This window comes from Mizuhopecten yessoensis, unplaced genomic scaffold, assembly GCF_002113885.1.
Source record: "Mizuhopecten yessoensis strain PY_sf001 unplaced genomic scaffold, ASM211388v2 scaffold8821, whole genome shotgun sequence".
NCBI classification, from domain to species: Eukaryota; Metazoa; Mollusca; class Bivalvia; order Pectinida; family Pectinidae; genus Mizuhopecten; species Mizuhopecten yessoensis.
In genome coordinates this window covers 316,147-332,592 of record NW_018407738.1, presented here as the reverse complement: position 1 = coordinate 332,592, position 16,446 = coordinate 316,147, and the positions used below count along the sequence as shown (strand labels likewise).

Genomic DNA, 16,446 nt, shown 5'->3' with positions numbered 1-16,446 from the left:
TTCTTGACATTTGATATCAGAACTGAAGCACGGGACTGTTCAGGGGGAACACTTGAGTATTTAAGACCACCTGGCTGCCCAAAGGAGATTCTGAAAATTCTGTTCGCCCAAACCATATTTTCATACTGAAAATTTACACTAGCCCTAACATAGAACCTACAGTACTAACTCTAGATCTTAGTTTTAACCATCAAAATTGCACACCCTTGCATTTTGCTGTGTCATGTTCCTGGGGTCTGGTGTATACATAAAATGGTCCTTTACTGGAACATGTAAATACATGTACAATTTATCATCAAGATAACGTTTTATCACAAAATTAAAAAAAAAAAAAAAAAGTTCTAAAATACTTTCCAGAAATGATCTACATGTACAAAACTTGATATCATAATCATAGGCACTCCATATCTAACAAAAACATGTGAGCGTGGACATGTAATTATAAATGGTTGAACTTATTCACAAATGAACATAGATCTAGTCATCTGCAAGGGCTCCTGAAAACTGTGAGACATTGAAATATGATATTTTGAGATAAATGTGGATACATTGTATGACATTCAATAGGAAACGGATCAGACTGTTGTAAATTCAGGACTAAACACTGTACATACCACTGTTCTCTTACTGATCATTTTACTCATTCACCCCTGAAGACACATTTAAGCTCTTCCAATTCAAAGGTTGGAATGGTTCATTACGAAATGTCAGGGGTGAATGAGTTAACACAACGTTACACCAGTGTAGTAATTAAGCCTCCACCACTCCTTCCTGTACAAGTCAGATCATTGAATTTGTTAAAACTCATGGATACATTTTCATTAGACATTCTAAACACATGACATCCATTCCTTTCATCGTAAACTTGTTTGTTTTACATCTGCTTCACTATCCAGTAGTTCTGTTATTCAGCAGACGAATCCATCGTAGACTATTGTTTTATGGTTCATGCAACGTCACTGAGAACACGTTTGCATGTTCTCTCATGTTTCCACTGTTCAGACTTATTGTGATTCATATGACACATCTGGGAACAAGTCGTCTCTTCTTTCCACCAGGTAGCTGTAAGAGAAGTAATAATAATAATAATTCGAGGTTATTATATACCGCTTTATCACAACCTAGTTCGTAGGTTGTCTCAAAATGGTTCAAATTATCATCCGTGGTTATAGCGCCTTTGCAACCAGCTAATATCTTTCTCAACTCCCTGGGAAGCATACAGCTGGTGCTGCCATTTCGGCGCTCACAGTTAGCATTCAATAATTCTAGCACTGCCCAACGACATACTCACTGACAGTTGAGTAGACACGAACAAGCGGAGTATTTAAGTATCTTGCTCAAGGATACAACACAGTACCGTGCCTCGAACTTGCAACCCTTCTGTCACGAGCCCGGCATCCTACCACTATACTACCGTGTCTTCATCAGTACAGGAATACAATAATATATATTAAAGGACAGTCAAAGGAAAATAATACTGGCATTACCTATATCAACTTATAATAATACACATGTACAAGAGGCATGATAGGCTGTAATATTACTTATATACCTATACATATATTTTGCATCTTCTTATACTTATGGTAAAATCTACAACTGTTTACTAAGGCAACCTAAGATGGCACATGCAGGGTTCACTAAGGGAAGAGTTTATTATGTATTTAAATAGCTCTTATCTCATTTCATTAATATTACAATCCAAATGTTTAGTTCAGTTGGACCAGAGCTATTTACTTTTAAGTGGTCTTATGTTATCATTGGGTGAGCCCTGGCCAAGGACTTAAAGGCCTACATCAACTTCTACAGATCCCCTAGGTTTAACATTCTGTCTGCAGGCCCTTGTAAATCAAGCTTAATAGAGTAGTACTCACTCCATGAAATGGTCCAGCAGACTCTGTAATGCCTTCAACTTATGGTCCTCCATATCCATACTGAGGATCAGCTCTGGTAGTTTGACTGTAACACATTATCATACAGACTCGTAATTACAGGTAGACTCACTACCATACAGAGAGAATTTGTTACTATGAATCATGAATGCAGATATCTCAAATACATACACCCAGTTTATCTCAAAGTGAGATTTCATCCTCGGCAGATAATTTATACTCTATATTATTTTATCATATAAATACTGCGTTATGCAGTGTTATAAAGCCATCACATAAATAATGTTTATGTAACGTGTGTAATATCACTCCAGAATTTACGTCATAATCGAATAGGAACATTTAATGTGACGTCACGTCATTGTAAAGCGGACGCAATTTTCATCGTTTCAGAGGCGGCCAAGTGAAAAATGTTTGTTTCAGGTCACAACTATACAGTTTACTTTGTATTTAAGGATAAACTTGAATATTTTCATGTTATGGAGATATAACACAAAAAAACGGAGAGTATTCTAAATAAACCGTGAAGCGGTTTATGATGAGAGTATACTCTGGTTTTTTGTGTTATAGCTCCATAACATGAAAAATATATTCAAGTTAATCCTTATAATTTAATCTACCTACTACACACAATCCCTGTGGGAATCAAATTTTATTGATGGACTCTTTCTCTTAGAAATTATTGCACTGCTGTATCAGTCAATCAAAAGTGACGTTACAAACGGCGACATCATTTTTTGCGTTATGGGCTGATAATATAAATTTTTAAGCCAATGAAAATGCTTGTTACAAACAAGATTAAATTATTATATGATAAAAAGAATCTGTCATTTGTTTCCCTTCATAGTAGATTCATGAAACTCGTTTTAGATTTTTCATATTTGCTTGCCAGAGGCTCGAAAACATGAACAAGAGGCCCATGGGCCTTAACGGTCACCTGAGTCCTACAGTATTTATTTTTGTTGTTGAAATATGTACTAATTTGAGTAAAAAATAGTTAAGTATAATGTTAACTTAACTTTGTCAGGACCATGAGCTGATCATTCCTAGACCGATTTTCAGTGAGATCGGCCTATTAGAACTTGTTTTTAAGTTTGAAATAGGTATTTACAAAATAGCGGCCATGGCAGCCAAATTGTATTTCTGATTGACCCGAAAAATAACAACACTTTGTCAGGACCATGATTCGATCATTCCTACAAAGTTTCAGTTCAATCGGCCAAGTAGAACTTTACTTTAAGTTTGAAATAGTTTTTCAAAATGGCGGCCGTGGTGGCCATATTGGATTTCTGATCGACCCGAAAAATAACAACACTTTGTCAGGACCATGAGTCGATCATTCCTACAAACTTTCAGTTCAATCGGCCCAGCAGAACTTGACTTTAAGTTTGAAATAGGTTTTCAAAATGGCGGCCGTGGCGGCCATATTGGATTTCTGATCGACCCGAAAAATAACAACACTTTGTCAGGACCATGAGTCGATCATTCCTACAAAGTTTCAGTTCAATCTGCCCAGCAGAACTTGACTTTAAGTTTGAAATAGTTTTTCAAAATGGCGGCCGTGGCGGCCATATTGGATTTCTGATAGACTCGAAAAATAACAACACTTCGTCAGGACCATGAGGCGATCATTCCTACCAACTTTCAGTTCAACCGGCCCAGCAGAACTTGACTTTAAGTTTGAAATGTAAAATGTTAACGGATGACGGACGAAAACGGATAGCAATAGGTCACTTGAGCTAAAGCTCAGGTGACCTAAAAATACAAAACCTGTATCATAAATCTAATATGAAGGGATACTTATGACAGATCCTCTATATCTATAGTATATATTTTTAATGTTATTTTTCTCTTTAATTCATGGTACAAATGTTAGAGAGTTAAAAGACATTAAAACATTAAGACCATATATGCTAGAACAAAGACCAATTCTAATATTTCACCATTACAGTATCAGAAATTCAGTGAGTAAAAAGAAGCTTCATACCACTTCATTTCATGATTTTACTTCAAATGCTATATATTTTGCGTTACACATATATCTGAAATACACATTTGCCAAATTAACATTAATAGATTTTAACTCACATTTGACTTGAGTGAAAATATTCATTTTATAAAAAAATCAGTGATTATTACCCTAAATTTCAAAAGAAATGAAGTGCAGTTGTTATTTGAAAAATATGAAATGAACTGGATGGTATCAAAACAGTACAGATCTTTATTTAACCGAACAGAATACAACATCATTCTTTGGAACAGTACAAACTTACCAACAGTAGGTAGTAGTAAGTAGCATATAGGGGTGTCACAATACGCCAAGAGTGTATCACGATATATTGCAATACAGAATGAATATATTGCGATACGTATCCCGATATATATTGTCATAGGAATTTTATAATAAGTTGTTGTCAGAATGTTATCAAACTTAATCATATGTAATACGGATCACATAGATTTAAGATCTTTGTCAAACCAACCATCGATTACAAAATTTGAACTAATTCCCACCACTATTAAAAGCTTGTTTTGTGCTTATTGGTATATCTGTTAGAAACTGTAGTAATTTGCTAAGTTAAAACACCAAGCAGAATGAGAAACATAAAAAATAAGTTTTTAAAAAAAATATTGCAATGCAGCAATATTTCATCTCTGTATTGTGGTACGCTACAACATACCTGTGTATTGCGATATACCTGTTTTCCGATATATTGTGACAGCCCTAGTAGCATATATACTTACCAAAGAGTCTGAGGAGGTGGTGAGCCCCATACACAAGTGAAGGGTAAGGAGGTATCTTGATCGCTTCTTTCTCCGGGAGGAGTTTCCAGGCCAGCACACTCTCTACAATATTTTCACGTCCAGTTGGCTGGACACTGTCGCCACTACTATCAACACTTCCATGTCCAGACGCCTGGTTTGAGATGACACTGGGGATAAGAAGAGGTGGGGGAGGGTCAGCTCTGCGGGACACAACACCTGAACCCCCTCCCTCGCTACCCTCATAACCACACTCCATCTTCACAGCTACCGGATTTAAGCTAGAACTGTCACTGTACTTTCTCCGTCTAGATTCGCGTCGCTTGTTTGGGGTAACCTCCCCTCGTTTTTCAATGTCCACTTCATCTGTAGATGAAGATGCCTCCTGTGGAAATGTGGGGTATTTCTTAGCAGAGTCTTGTGCTGCTTGGCGTGTCAGTCTACGTGGAGTTACCTCTTCTGACTTTGACGCCAAATCAAACTCAATCTTTTCACGTTTAAACACTTTTGGCGACAGTTTTGGAATTTTGGGAGAGGAATCTCCAGTACCTGGGGTAGTTGAAACTGCTCCTTGAAACTGTTTTGCCTTTGACATTGGGGTCTTTATCAGTGGTGACTGTAAGCTGAAGCAGGACAAACACAATAATATGACATATGTCAATCATCCCACACTGAATTTGGCATGTCAGAACACAGAAACAGTGCATACATTAATGGTTTAATAGTTTGCTAGGTTACTTTGCGTATCCCGGTTGAAACGTTACAGGTGGCACAGAAATAGTCCATGATAAACAACGCACTTGGACCGTTCTATAAGCAGAGCTTAAAATGCACAGTTTCGGAAAATAAAAAATAATGTATACATCAAGAATATTATGCCTTTCTTTCACGCGTCCACCGAAAAACATAACGTTTCTTAAAAGCTACATGTGGCTTGACACTGTTTTAGAAAGAAATAGCGCAAACTAGCAATAGTCAGCATTTTAGTTTCCGTCGGGTAAGTCTGGACCCCTCAATCTACATGTGCCAAATTTTCCTGAGGTCAGCCTGTCGTTTTCTTTATAGGTTCAACCAGATATGCGAATGTACCCCTAGTTTTCTTTGTTATACTATCATGATAACTTGAACCTTCATTCCTCTGATATTCTGTGTTCCTAGTACCCCGATTTAACACCAACCATTTATGTCCTTAGTATAAATCTGATCTGTATATCTCAACTTTGAAGCACTTACTGGGTACCACCAGGCCTAGGGCATAGCCTACAGTTTACCAGCATCAAATGCACACATACATAAACAACAATGTATGTTTGTATACAAATGTGTTGTATCAGATGATTACTGGATTAATGACAGTATCATCCAAAGTACCTGTATTTCTACCTGTTAAAACCCTTTCAACCCTATGTAACTTTAGTAGACTCTACTATGCATTGATCTGGATGAGTCCATTATGGTCTGCAGTGGTGAAAGGTCTAAAGTAAAATGCTCATTTTCTGTGCATAGTACTAACTTTGACAATACTACACACTGAACACCAATCATCATTTTGATGGAAGAGTTTTTTGTCAGATGAATTTAAAACTTATATGGATGGAGATATAAAACTAATAAGGATCTTCATCAGTTTTTATCTAATATATCTTGACAATTAATTTGGTTCTTAATTAACATGATAATAAAGGGGAATCAATGCTTTCAACAGTTTATCTGTTTTTGTCATTCTGGAAATTCACACTCTACTTTTACTATATGGTAGACATAAATGATATACATTTTATGTGAATGAGTTTATAGTTGGCTACAGATATAGTTTCATGCTTGTATGTCCATTTTAGTTGCAGAATAATTACATGTAATAAATGTTGACCATTTCATATCTTATGAAATGATACAAATCTTTCTATAACCTTTTCTTTCTTTCTATTACTTGCATAAATCATCGCTATTGGTGACATGCTAAATATACAAGAAGCACTGTTCTACAATATATTGTCCCCTCTCAGATTGGTCAAAATGTTTTATTCCTTGTACTATTGATCTGAACTCTACAGGTCCGAGTTAGCATTGTTTAACTGCACAATTTGGTTTGGTTTGGTTTGTGTAAGTTTTACGTCCTATTAAGAGCTATGGTCATTTAAGGACGTGCCAGGTTTTGGTGGTGGAGGAAAGCCAGAGCTCCTGGAGATAAAACCACCGACCTACGGCCAGTACCTGGTACCTGCCCCCTGAAGACCTTGAACCCGCGACCCAGTGGTGGAGGGCTAGTGGTAGCAGAATGTCAGACGCCTTAACCACTTGGCCTCCTACTGCACAAGAATAACATTTCCAACACACATACATCAAATAAATGTACAAGCCCACACTTGCTACCTGTTTGTTTTGGACTCTGGGTTAGGTTTAAACTTGTTCTGGAGCAGCTCCTTGTACTGGTCTCTCTCCGGGGTGTACAACAGGACCAGCGGTAGTGTGTGGTCAAAGCAGATCCTCAGTCCATCCACCAACTCCTTACACAGAGGGATACTGTTGAACATAAGAACACATTCATCTCTATACTCTTCATATAGACAAAGGAAACATGGAAGATTATGGATTACATTAAGAGCTGTATATATCAGCACTATAAATCAATTACATCAAATAAAACATTATTTGAAGAACATGTTTTAGAAGTCTGACAGAGGTAACTTCAGAATTGTGGCATTTGAACTCTTAGTTTACAGGAAACCTGGATTTAAATATATTTTACTTCAAAGACGAGGTAATACCAGCTTTTTCTTATTTCATTGTTCCCATGCATACATAAGACATAATTTAGTCCGCTGAAGATGATTGGCATGCTCTTCTTGCAAAGAAAAAATAATATGTCAGTAAGACTAACATCAACATATTATAGCATATGTAGCAGGAGAGGAAAAATGCAGTCAGACCGGGGTTTGAACCAGAGACCTTCTGAACTCTAGCCGGATGCTCTACTAATCCTGTTGTTTGATCGCTGACGATTGACCCAGTCCAGTTACGCTACAGTGTTCATACATTAAAGATAATATTTTCAGGGCATTATATGTACCATATACTTATATATCGCTTTATCACAACCTAGTTCGTAGGTCGTCTTAAAGCAGTTCACAAATTATTATCCGTGGTTATAGGGCCTTTGCAACCAGCCAATATCTTTCTCAACTCCCTTGGGAGCATACAGCCGGAGCTGCCATTTCGGCGCTCACAGCTAGTATTTAACAATTATAGCACTGACCAAACACATACTTATTTACAGCTGAGTAGACTGGAACGTTACAAGCAGAGTAAAGCATCTTGCTCAAGGATACAACACAGTGCCGTGACTCGAAACCCGCAACCCTTCGGTCACGAGCGCCGCATCCTACCACTAGACTACCGTGCCTCCTTTATATGGTTTTCATATATTTATATAACTATCACTGAGACACTCTATGTTTACCCATATTTGTGCAGGCATGCCATAATTGGAAATCACAAATTGACAAATTCTTATATGTACAGTGTATTTGGCTTAATTGGAAATGTATGAATTGAATGTTTCCTCACCTGTTGTGACTAGTTGTCTTTATGCTTTGTTTGTTAAAAGAATTGTACATAGTTAAAAAGGAACGTTAAACAGAAACAGGTTGAATATGGTATCATGATTTTACAATAAAGATGAGCATACTTTTTGTCAAAAGGTATGTGTGATGTGCCCCCAGCTGTCTTCCCTTTTTCTGGTGTGCCACACAGCAGATTAATACAGAACGTCTTCACAAAGCCCTCCAGGATGTCTACAATATTGGTGTCTGCTGGAAGCTGTATCAACTGTTATAACAAAACAGGAGAAACAAATGTATATCTATATAATCACATTTACCTATGTCAATTTGATTTTTTTTTTCTAGCGACTTGATGTCGATCGAGAATTAAATTAGACATTCAATATTTCTGGATACTTCGTTTGTTTGGAACTTATAGAGAGTCCAGACAACTTGCATTGGTGTCAACTGTAGATCCACAAATGATTGTGATAAGTAACCTGATAAAAAACAAACTTTTGTAAAAAACAAATACTCTTTAACATTCAATTGTCTTTCTAATCTCATCCTCGACACTTTAAGGGTTACGCTCACTTTCGCTCTCTGCACCCCTGGGATATGTCATAACAAAATTTAATCAAAAGTTTGACTGGTCTCAGGTTAAAAAAAACCTGACCAATTGTCAGGCTGATACCTGTACATGGACTTTGAAGGACTTTAATACCATTACATGACCGCAAGATTCTTCTGATGAACATCAAAGGATTGAAATAGTCTCCTTGTCTCATCAAGAAGGTGGTGCACACCGAGCCTTCAATTTTGCTATGACATATTCCAGGGGTGTAGAGAGAGAGAGCGAAAGTGAGCGTAAACCCCAGATATCGAGGATGTTCTAATCTGCACAAGGTCCTTACAACAGAATGGGCTAAAAACTCATTAAATAACGATTGGATTTTTATCTTTATAACAATACACATGTGCAAGAACATAAGATGATAGTGAACCTGATAAATTTTCAGACAAGATCAGCTGATAAAAATAGTCTAATGCAAACTTGAAATTGTATGAAATCAGTTTATCATTATATGTGTATTCAGTGATGTACAGACCAGGCACTCCTTGTTGATAGCTATAAAATCTCCCTCCAGAACTTCCTTCAACACTTCAGGGATTTCCAGCTCTACCGTCTGCTTCTTCTAAAACAAAGTCAAATTTTATCTCCAGTGTCTAAACTTAACATTTAAAAATGTGTGAAGAAATAAACTGAACGAACGATAAGGAATACTACTATTGCTTTTCCATTGGATACTTTTATCACATGTTAAAAGAAAACCAGTTTGAAATCAAATTTATGGTTTTAGTGAATCTAAGTCACTATTAACTGTGGAAAGACTAAAACAGATTTATTTCAGTTACAAGTCATTATCTTTCCACAAGTGCCACCTCTAGGGGTTGAACCTTTGGACTAACATTACTAGTCCAGTGCCCTTCCAGTTCAGCTGAAGGGAAAATCTCCATCAGCCAAGCCAGTGACACTTGACTACATACCCTATGCACATGTATCAGGAAATGTTCATAAAGGTGAATATATCACAAGAGTAAACATTAGTAAACTGCATTATGAACATAGTACTCAAGAGTACAGGGTAAAATTAACACCAGGAGAAAACAGGTTGTACCATTGTTGGGTGAAAGTTCGACTGGGCAAGTTTCCCAGGATACAGAAGTTCAACACTGTGACATTTTATTCGAAGAAAAGTATATATAAGTTCAAGATGCTTTAGTTTATAAATATTTCCCATTATTAAGGTTTCACATTTTTAAACATGTTCCGTACACTTTGGTTTGGTTTGTGTGTGTTTTACGTCCTTTTAACAGCTATGGTCATTTAAGGATGTGCCAGGTTTTGGTGGTGGAGGAAAGCCAGAGTTCCCCGGAGAAAAACCATCGACCTACGGCCGGTACCTGGTGACTGCCCCACATAGGTCTCAAACCCACGACCAAGTGGTGGAGGGCTAGTGGTAGCAGAATGTCAGATGCCTTAACCACTTGGCCACCGCGGCCCCATCTGTTCTATATACAGTCATTCCAGTGTTAAGGATGCATAGAGTGGGGGATTTAACTATTTAAAGCACAACCAATCCACTTTTTACAGTATAACTACTATCAGTCACCTTCTTGTCCTCAGACTTCCCACTGGTTCGACTACTGCTCTCACTGCCATCCACACTCTGAAACAGACAAGTCAAACACTGAAAACACCGGCTATAGATCAAGTTGGTGATTCTACTGGTTTTAACATTTAGTTGTATGGAACAGTTGTCTTTTTTATTTACACTGTGAAAAGCATTAAATTTGTTTCTGACAGTTGTATATATGATATAAGCCTTTATAGTAGATCTAGAAATCATTTTCCATTGGAATATGTGGTATACATAATTAAAATCAAAGATATGTTGAATTGAGATATGGGCTTTTTGTATGCATCATATGACCGAAATTAACGTTACATTCTACAACCAAGGTAATTTCTAAAACTAAAGTAATTTTCCATTTGGAGATGTATTAGCCAAAATTAGGAAATTCCAGAAAAAATAATTAACTCATTCACAAAGAGTCGTAAGTAAAGGGCCACAAGAATAGATTAATACTTACATCAACATCTGCGTCACCATTGGTTGATCTGTCCTTCACCCTATTGTTCTCTTTGTCCGTCTCATCTGTCTCGTCCTCGTCATCAGTCTCGACTTCTGTGTCGTCGTCATCACAATCATCATTATCATCACTGAAATCACTGCTATAGTCCATTAGCGGGGGCCTGCCTTTAAAAGCTTCTTTTAAAATCTGGTCTATTCTATGATTTCTTGCTCTGTTGATGCGACTATGATAAGGAGAAAAGGTGATAAGATGATAGATATCGCATTGTCAGATATCTTTAATAGAGGTACATCATAAAATTAATGAATAACACTCAATAAGTAAGTATACAATATACTTAACATGATGTGAAGTGCAGAATGTCACAGCATACTAAATAGTTATAAAAGACATACATACAGACACAATTTTATTTTCAATAAAAATTTCGAAAAAATGAAAGCATGTATTTAAATTAATCATTATTACTTTACACATTGCTTAACATGAACCAAATTTAGTTAAAACTGAGCTTTTCACAGATCTAGATGTTAACTCACTATCTTTTGGTGATGTCGGCCAATCTTTTCATCAGATCTCTGTTGGTCTCATCATTTTTCAGAATGTGGTTTTCCACCACAACACGGTCCCAGCTGTGGACACCGAAACATTACAGTTCAAACAGGTGAAAAACAGTTTTTAACAGATATTTGTTTGGTGAGCAAAAACAAAAGACTTCACCTTATCATCCTATGAATATTTGCTTTGCACTTACTTGATCTGTAACCAAGAGGTGACTGTCACAGTGATCTAAATATCGAACATTGCTCACCTTGTGTGAATGTTGCAGAAATTGTTAAAATTTTATCCAAATTTCTTCTTGAATGGATAAAACTTTACAGCCAGAAATTAGCGCTTTTATGACTGTTGATCTAGAAGTGAAGGTCAGTGACCAAAACACTATACAATGTTCACCTTCTTGAGCTGCTGTAGGTTTCATCAAAATAATCTTTAACAGTTTAGAGTTGATAGCCTTGACAATTTTTTCAATGAAAATTTTGAACTAATTTAATTTTTGACCTTGAGGTGTTGGTCACATTGACTAATTATACTAAACTGCATTTCTCCTGGAGAACTTGGTTTAAAAGTCATTGTCAAGGTAAGTTTACACAACCAGTACATACTCAGATTTAGCAAGTTCCAATTTTACATTATAATCCATATGAATTTACCAGGTACCATGATGGTGATCAGCTGGGGCCTGTACGTTTACATGGAACAACCGGTTGGACCGTCTTTAAAAGTTTAAATCTAACATTTTTCGGGTATAAATCCTGGCGGACCTACAAATGTTTATGCAGGCCTTGCAAGGCTTTGTTAAGGCTTGCCTAAAAAGCAGCATCAGATTACTAGGTCCGACCTTATTTAATAAACGAACAACTGTGGTCCAACCGTTTAAACGAAAACGGTCTGGATCTAGATGTACTGAATAATAAAGTTATTAATTATTAGTTATAACATTATTAACTGCATTTGACAATAATAGTTTCACTAACATATGTGATATTTCTTCTTTAGAAGACAAAATTTTGTATCAATCTGAAAACTGCATAAAAATATACTCAAATATATAGAGGACATGTAACTGTTCAACCATTTCATTTATGTTGATATATATGTATTAATAATATGAAAAATTGAAAACCAATATTGATTTAGAAAGAAGAGAGGAAAGAGATTTATTTCTCAAATTTCAACATTATCAGTATTTAAAAAGCAAAATCATAACATTGCACTGAAATAATCATTACCTGTTATTCCAACCTTGAAAGTGGATGTGGTAAGCTGGTGTTTTTCTGGTGTGATTCTTAACATCTTTGACAAAGGTTTGGTCTAGAATCTGAAAGAAATAATTTTCAAGAGTATGTAGAAATTACACGTCAACACATTTCACAGGATACCAAAATGGGTAGCAGAGTACAGTAGAAATGCCCTGATCCTAAAAATGAAGGGCATGTCTCAGATAAACATGGATAGTGGATTCAACCTGCACAACACACCTACATATATATATATATATATATATACATGTATTTATAAACTACATTTTGATAACATTTTGTTAAGAAGACTGTTTTCTTTTTCAACAACTGTTTCCCCAGATTTTGGACTTGTGAAAACCATGGTTTCCACATCAAAAATTACCCAAAAATGCAAAAAACATGATTTTTAACCCCAAATTTGACCCCCGAAAGTAGTCATTTTGTTCTTAAAACCTGTCTGAAATTAAATATCGCCTACTCGGTAACAGAAATACTCACGTTTTAGCATAGGTCATACTGGTGGATTTTTCACAATATTTACACATGTGCTGAGTACAAAAATAGACTTCATGAAAAGCTAACTTTTGTTGTGTAGACACAGATTTGTAAATGCCCAAAACTGTAGTCTCAAACCAAATTCAATCTTTTTTTGAAAAAATTATCAAGCCCACATAGTCCGCTTCAACATGTATATGCAAATTTTAGTGCTGATTTTCTTTTTAAATTTTGTAATATTATAGGGGTTATTCATTGCATAAAAATGGCCACTGTACACTACTATCATAACACACCAAGAAAGAATGAGTTATCTCCCTTACACTGTGAATATATTTATTGCATGTTTTTCCCTTTTGGTTAAAAGATGTAAAAAATACAAAAAATATATATATGGTGAGCTTAGTTGTTGGAATTGACAATGGTAAAATTAACTAGTTACTCTGAGCTAACAGTTTTTGGTATTCAAAACATTTTGCTCTATCAGTAATTTCTTAATTTTTCACAATACAATTTTCTCTTTGGAGTCAGAGACTGTAGGCCTAGTACATGAATGCTGGAAAAATGACAGAATTTTCTTAGGGAGTAAATGCCTCTATAATACCCTTTGTTCCATGTACCACCTCGTTACCACCAGGCAGAGCATTTTAATGACCCTTTTCCTTTGTTGTTATGAATTGTCCCTCGATACATTTCCTAACACTTTTTTAACAACAAAACTTGACAAATGAAGGCAATAACATTTTAGCTAATTATCTGCATACTTAAACATTTTTAAAAAACACTGGTGGAAAAAAGAGAAGAAGGAAAACGAATACCTGCCAAAAGTAGTAATGACATTTAAAAGAGTATAACCTGTATTCTAATATAGGGGATTTTGAAGTGAAAATGCAGATTCAAAAATAAATTTTATCTTATATACATGTCATGAAGATCAGTACAGGTTAACCTGCACAAATGAAGGTGACTTGGAAGTAAGTATTTTCACAGAATAAGTGAAGTCAATGTTATTTTTAAAAAAATATGATAATATATTTATGTTATATTTTACAAATATCTTGATTTTAGTTGTCTGTAGAACATATTCCTATTTTCTAAAACTAAATTTGCATGTAGATATCAAAATCTAGGATTTCAAGGTTTTCAGTCCACTTGATGGGTGAAGGACGTCCAACTCTCTACCCAAAAAGTGTTTTAATAGCACAAAATCACATTCACCCACAATGTTTTAGACGACGAGATGAAATTACACATCTTTTTTTATCTTTAAGGGGTCATGGTATTTTAGTACGGCAAATAATCAGGTGCAAATATATACTTACTTGGGGAGAACACTGAACATTTAATGATGTTGTGGAAGAGTCTGCGATTAATAACAACATGGGGGGGGAGGGCCTATTGTAATAATTTTACACCTGGTTTAATTTACTGATTATGTAAAACAACATATTGTTGACAGTTATTGTAGGATTCAATATACAGTCAAACATGATTATGATATGAAATGAATAAAATTAGAATGTGGAGTTCATAGATTTATCCTAAAACAAGAAAATGATGCATCATACAGACCTTGGCGTCGTATAAAACTCTGGCTTTAGTCGGATCAGGCTCGAAACAGAGGACGCACTCTCCTACGCTGTATTGGTATTTGATGCCTCTTGTTGACATAGTAAAAAGACCCGTAAGGATCGTATCCCATGCATTAAGTTATTAAAATTCTGTTGATCTACTGGTTATTATGGACAAAGCATTTGTTGATATTTTCAGATCGCCTTCCCGCGCCGGAAGTTCCATTCAAAGCACCGGAAAAATAACATGGGATATTATAAAAAGGAAAACGGAAAACTTCAAATTCCGGACACTGAAATCAACAATATGTTTTCTCTTAGACTACCATGCAAAATCTTCTCTCTGAATTTTAGCACAAGTATTTTATTTGAAAGAGAGAGAGAGCAATTCCTATTAATATCAATTGTATCAAGGATGTTTTGTTTTGTTTTCAATAAGGTATATTTTGCAGAATAAAATTTGATGGAATCTCTACAGTATGCATATATGCACCGTTTTGAGGAAAAAGATCACGTCTTTCATAAATTAAGTATAAAAGGGCAAACACATCAGTATTTAAAGATTTTATTTATTTATTTCTCGGCCGAACGAACCCCGCCTTCGGACGATCGGTTTTGTGTAAGATGATAAAGTAGGTAGACATCAATGGAAAGCTTCACTGGTAGGGTTAAAATACTAAATGTTCTTGACGGGAACTTGCTGGTAGCAAGAAACATCGAATTATAGGGGTGATGATCAGACCGCGACAGAATTGCCTGTTGGTTCTCTTTTGAAATAGCTTTCTATTGGTCCTCTTGTTCTGGTTTCCTTGGTTTTAAACACGGAGTTATCTAAGTCCGTGGTTTCACGGAATTAGATTAGACAGAATTGCCTGTTGGTTCTCTTTTGAAATAGCTTTCTATTGTTCCCTCTTGTTCTGGTTTCCTTGGTTTTAAACACGGAGTTATCTAAGTCCGTGGTTTTAAATGAACATTTTGCTGTGATCCAGAATATGTCTATTCCCTCTCGGATTGGATCAGGTCAGCCCGTTGTCTTCTGTACTCTAAGAGTAGGTAATCCTATATAGATGACGCAGTCTCTCTGAGTAAGTTTTTTTTTAGACTGGGAACTAAACGAGTTGCCCTCCTTCGTACTTTTTCCAAAAGTTTAACGTATTTCCGTCAGCCATGATGGTGACCAAACAACACTTGCATATTTGTACAGTGTTAGAAACATATTTTTTCCATAAATGTAAAAGTTCTAAAGATGAGACCTATAGGTTCCTGTTAGCTTTTGCTACATATATTATATAAGTTGATATGTTATTTTCCCAATTTTGTCTTGCTGTCTACAATAACTCCAAGGTTGATTTCACTGTCTACTGTACGGATATTATGTATCTGAACTTCCTGCGTAATAGTGTACTGGTGATAGTCCCTCGTCTGACCAATGTTGAGGTATTTACATATATATCCACATTGAGTTTCGTGAGCAATGTAGCAGTCCAATCACAGATTGAGTTAATGTCTGACTGGAGATATTCTGTACACTCTCTGCTGTTAATAGCTCTATATATTTTTGATCATATGCGAAAAGTTTTGTGGTATTGGAGATGTCTGGGAAATCATTGATGTATATGAGGAAAAGTATCGGTCCCAACACACTTCCCTTAGGGACCCCGCTCGTGACGTTAATTAAACTCGACACTGAACCGGTCACTACTACTTTTTGTTTTAGATACGT

The 16,446-nt window shown here is 35.9% G+C and overlaps 1 protein-coding gene across 3 annotated transcripts; it reads right to left on the bottom strand.

Annotated features, from left to right (window-relative positions):
- Positions 1-335: 335 nt before the first annotated feature.
- LOC110456666 (male-specific lethal 3 homolog) lies at positions 336-14,949 on the bottom strand. 3 transcript variants are annotated; one of them, XM_021507524.1, is made up of 11 exons: positions 14,725-14,949; positions 12,646-12,734; positions 11,395-11,487; positions 10,853-11,078; positions 10,372-10,428; positions 9,307-9,393; positions 8,344-8,483; positions 7,029-7,178; positions 4,638-5,278; positions 1,875-1,959; positions 336-1,062 (listed from the first exon to the last, which is right to left on the bottom strand). In XM_021507524.1, the coding sequence occupies exons 1-11, from the start codon at positions 14,821-14,823 to the stop codon at positions 1,005-1,007; spliced, it is 1,725 nt and encodes a 574-aa protein (XP_021363199.1). In that variant the 5' UTR covers positions 14,824-14,949; the 3' UTR covers positions 336-1,004. The 3 variants fall into 3 exon arrangements, with proteins under 3 accessions (XP_021363199.1, XP_021363200.1, XP_021363201.1); XM_021507525.1 differs by having other exon boundaries at positions 9,307-9,390; XM_021507526.1 differs by lacking the exon at positions 14,725-14,949 and adding an exon at positions 13,156-13,176.
- Between the last annotated feature and the right edge of the window lie 1,497 nt (positions 14,950-16,446).

Coding starts and splice junctions, on each gene's coding strand:
- LOC110456666 (XM_021507524.1), bottom strand. CDS start 14,823: ATGTCAACAAGAGGCATCAAATACCAATACAGCGTAGGAGAGTGCGTC. Junction 12,735..14,724: donor GAGTTTTATACGACGCCAAG/GTCTGTATGATG, acceptor TATTTCTTTCAG/ATTCTAGACCAAACCTTTGT. Junction 9,394..10,371: donor GGAAGTCTGAGGACAAGAAG/GTGACTGATAGT, acceptor ACTTTGTTTTAG/AAGAAGCAGACGGTAGAGCT.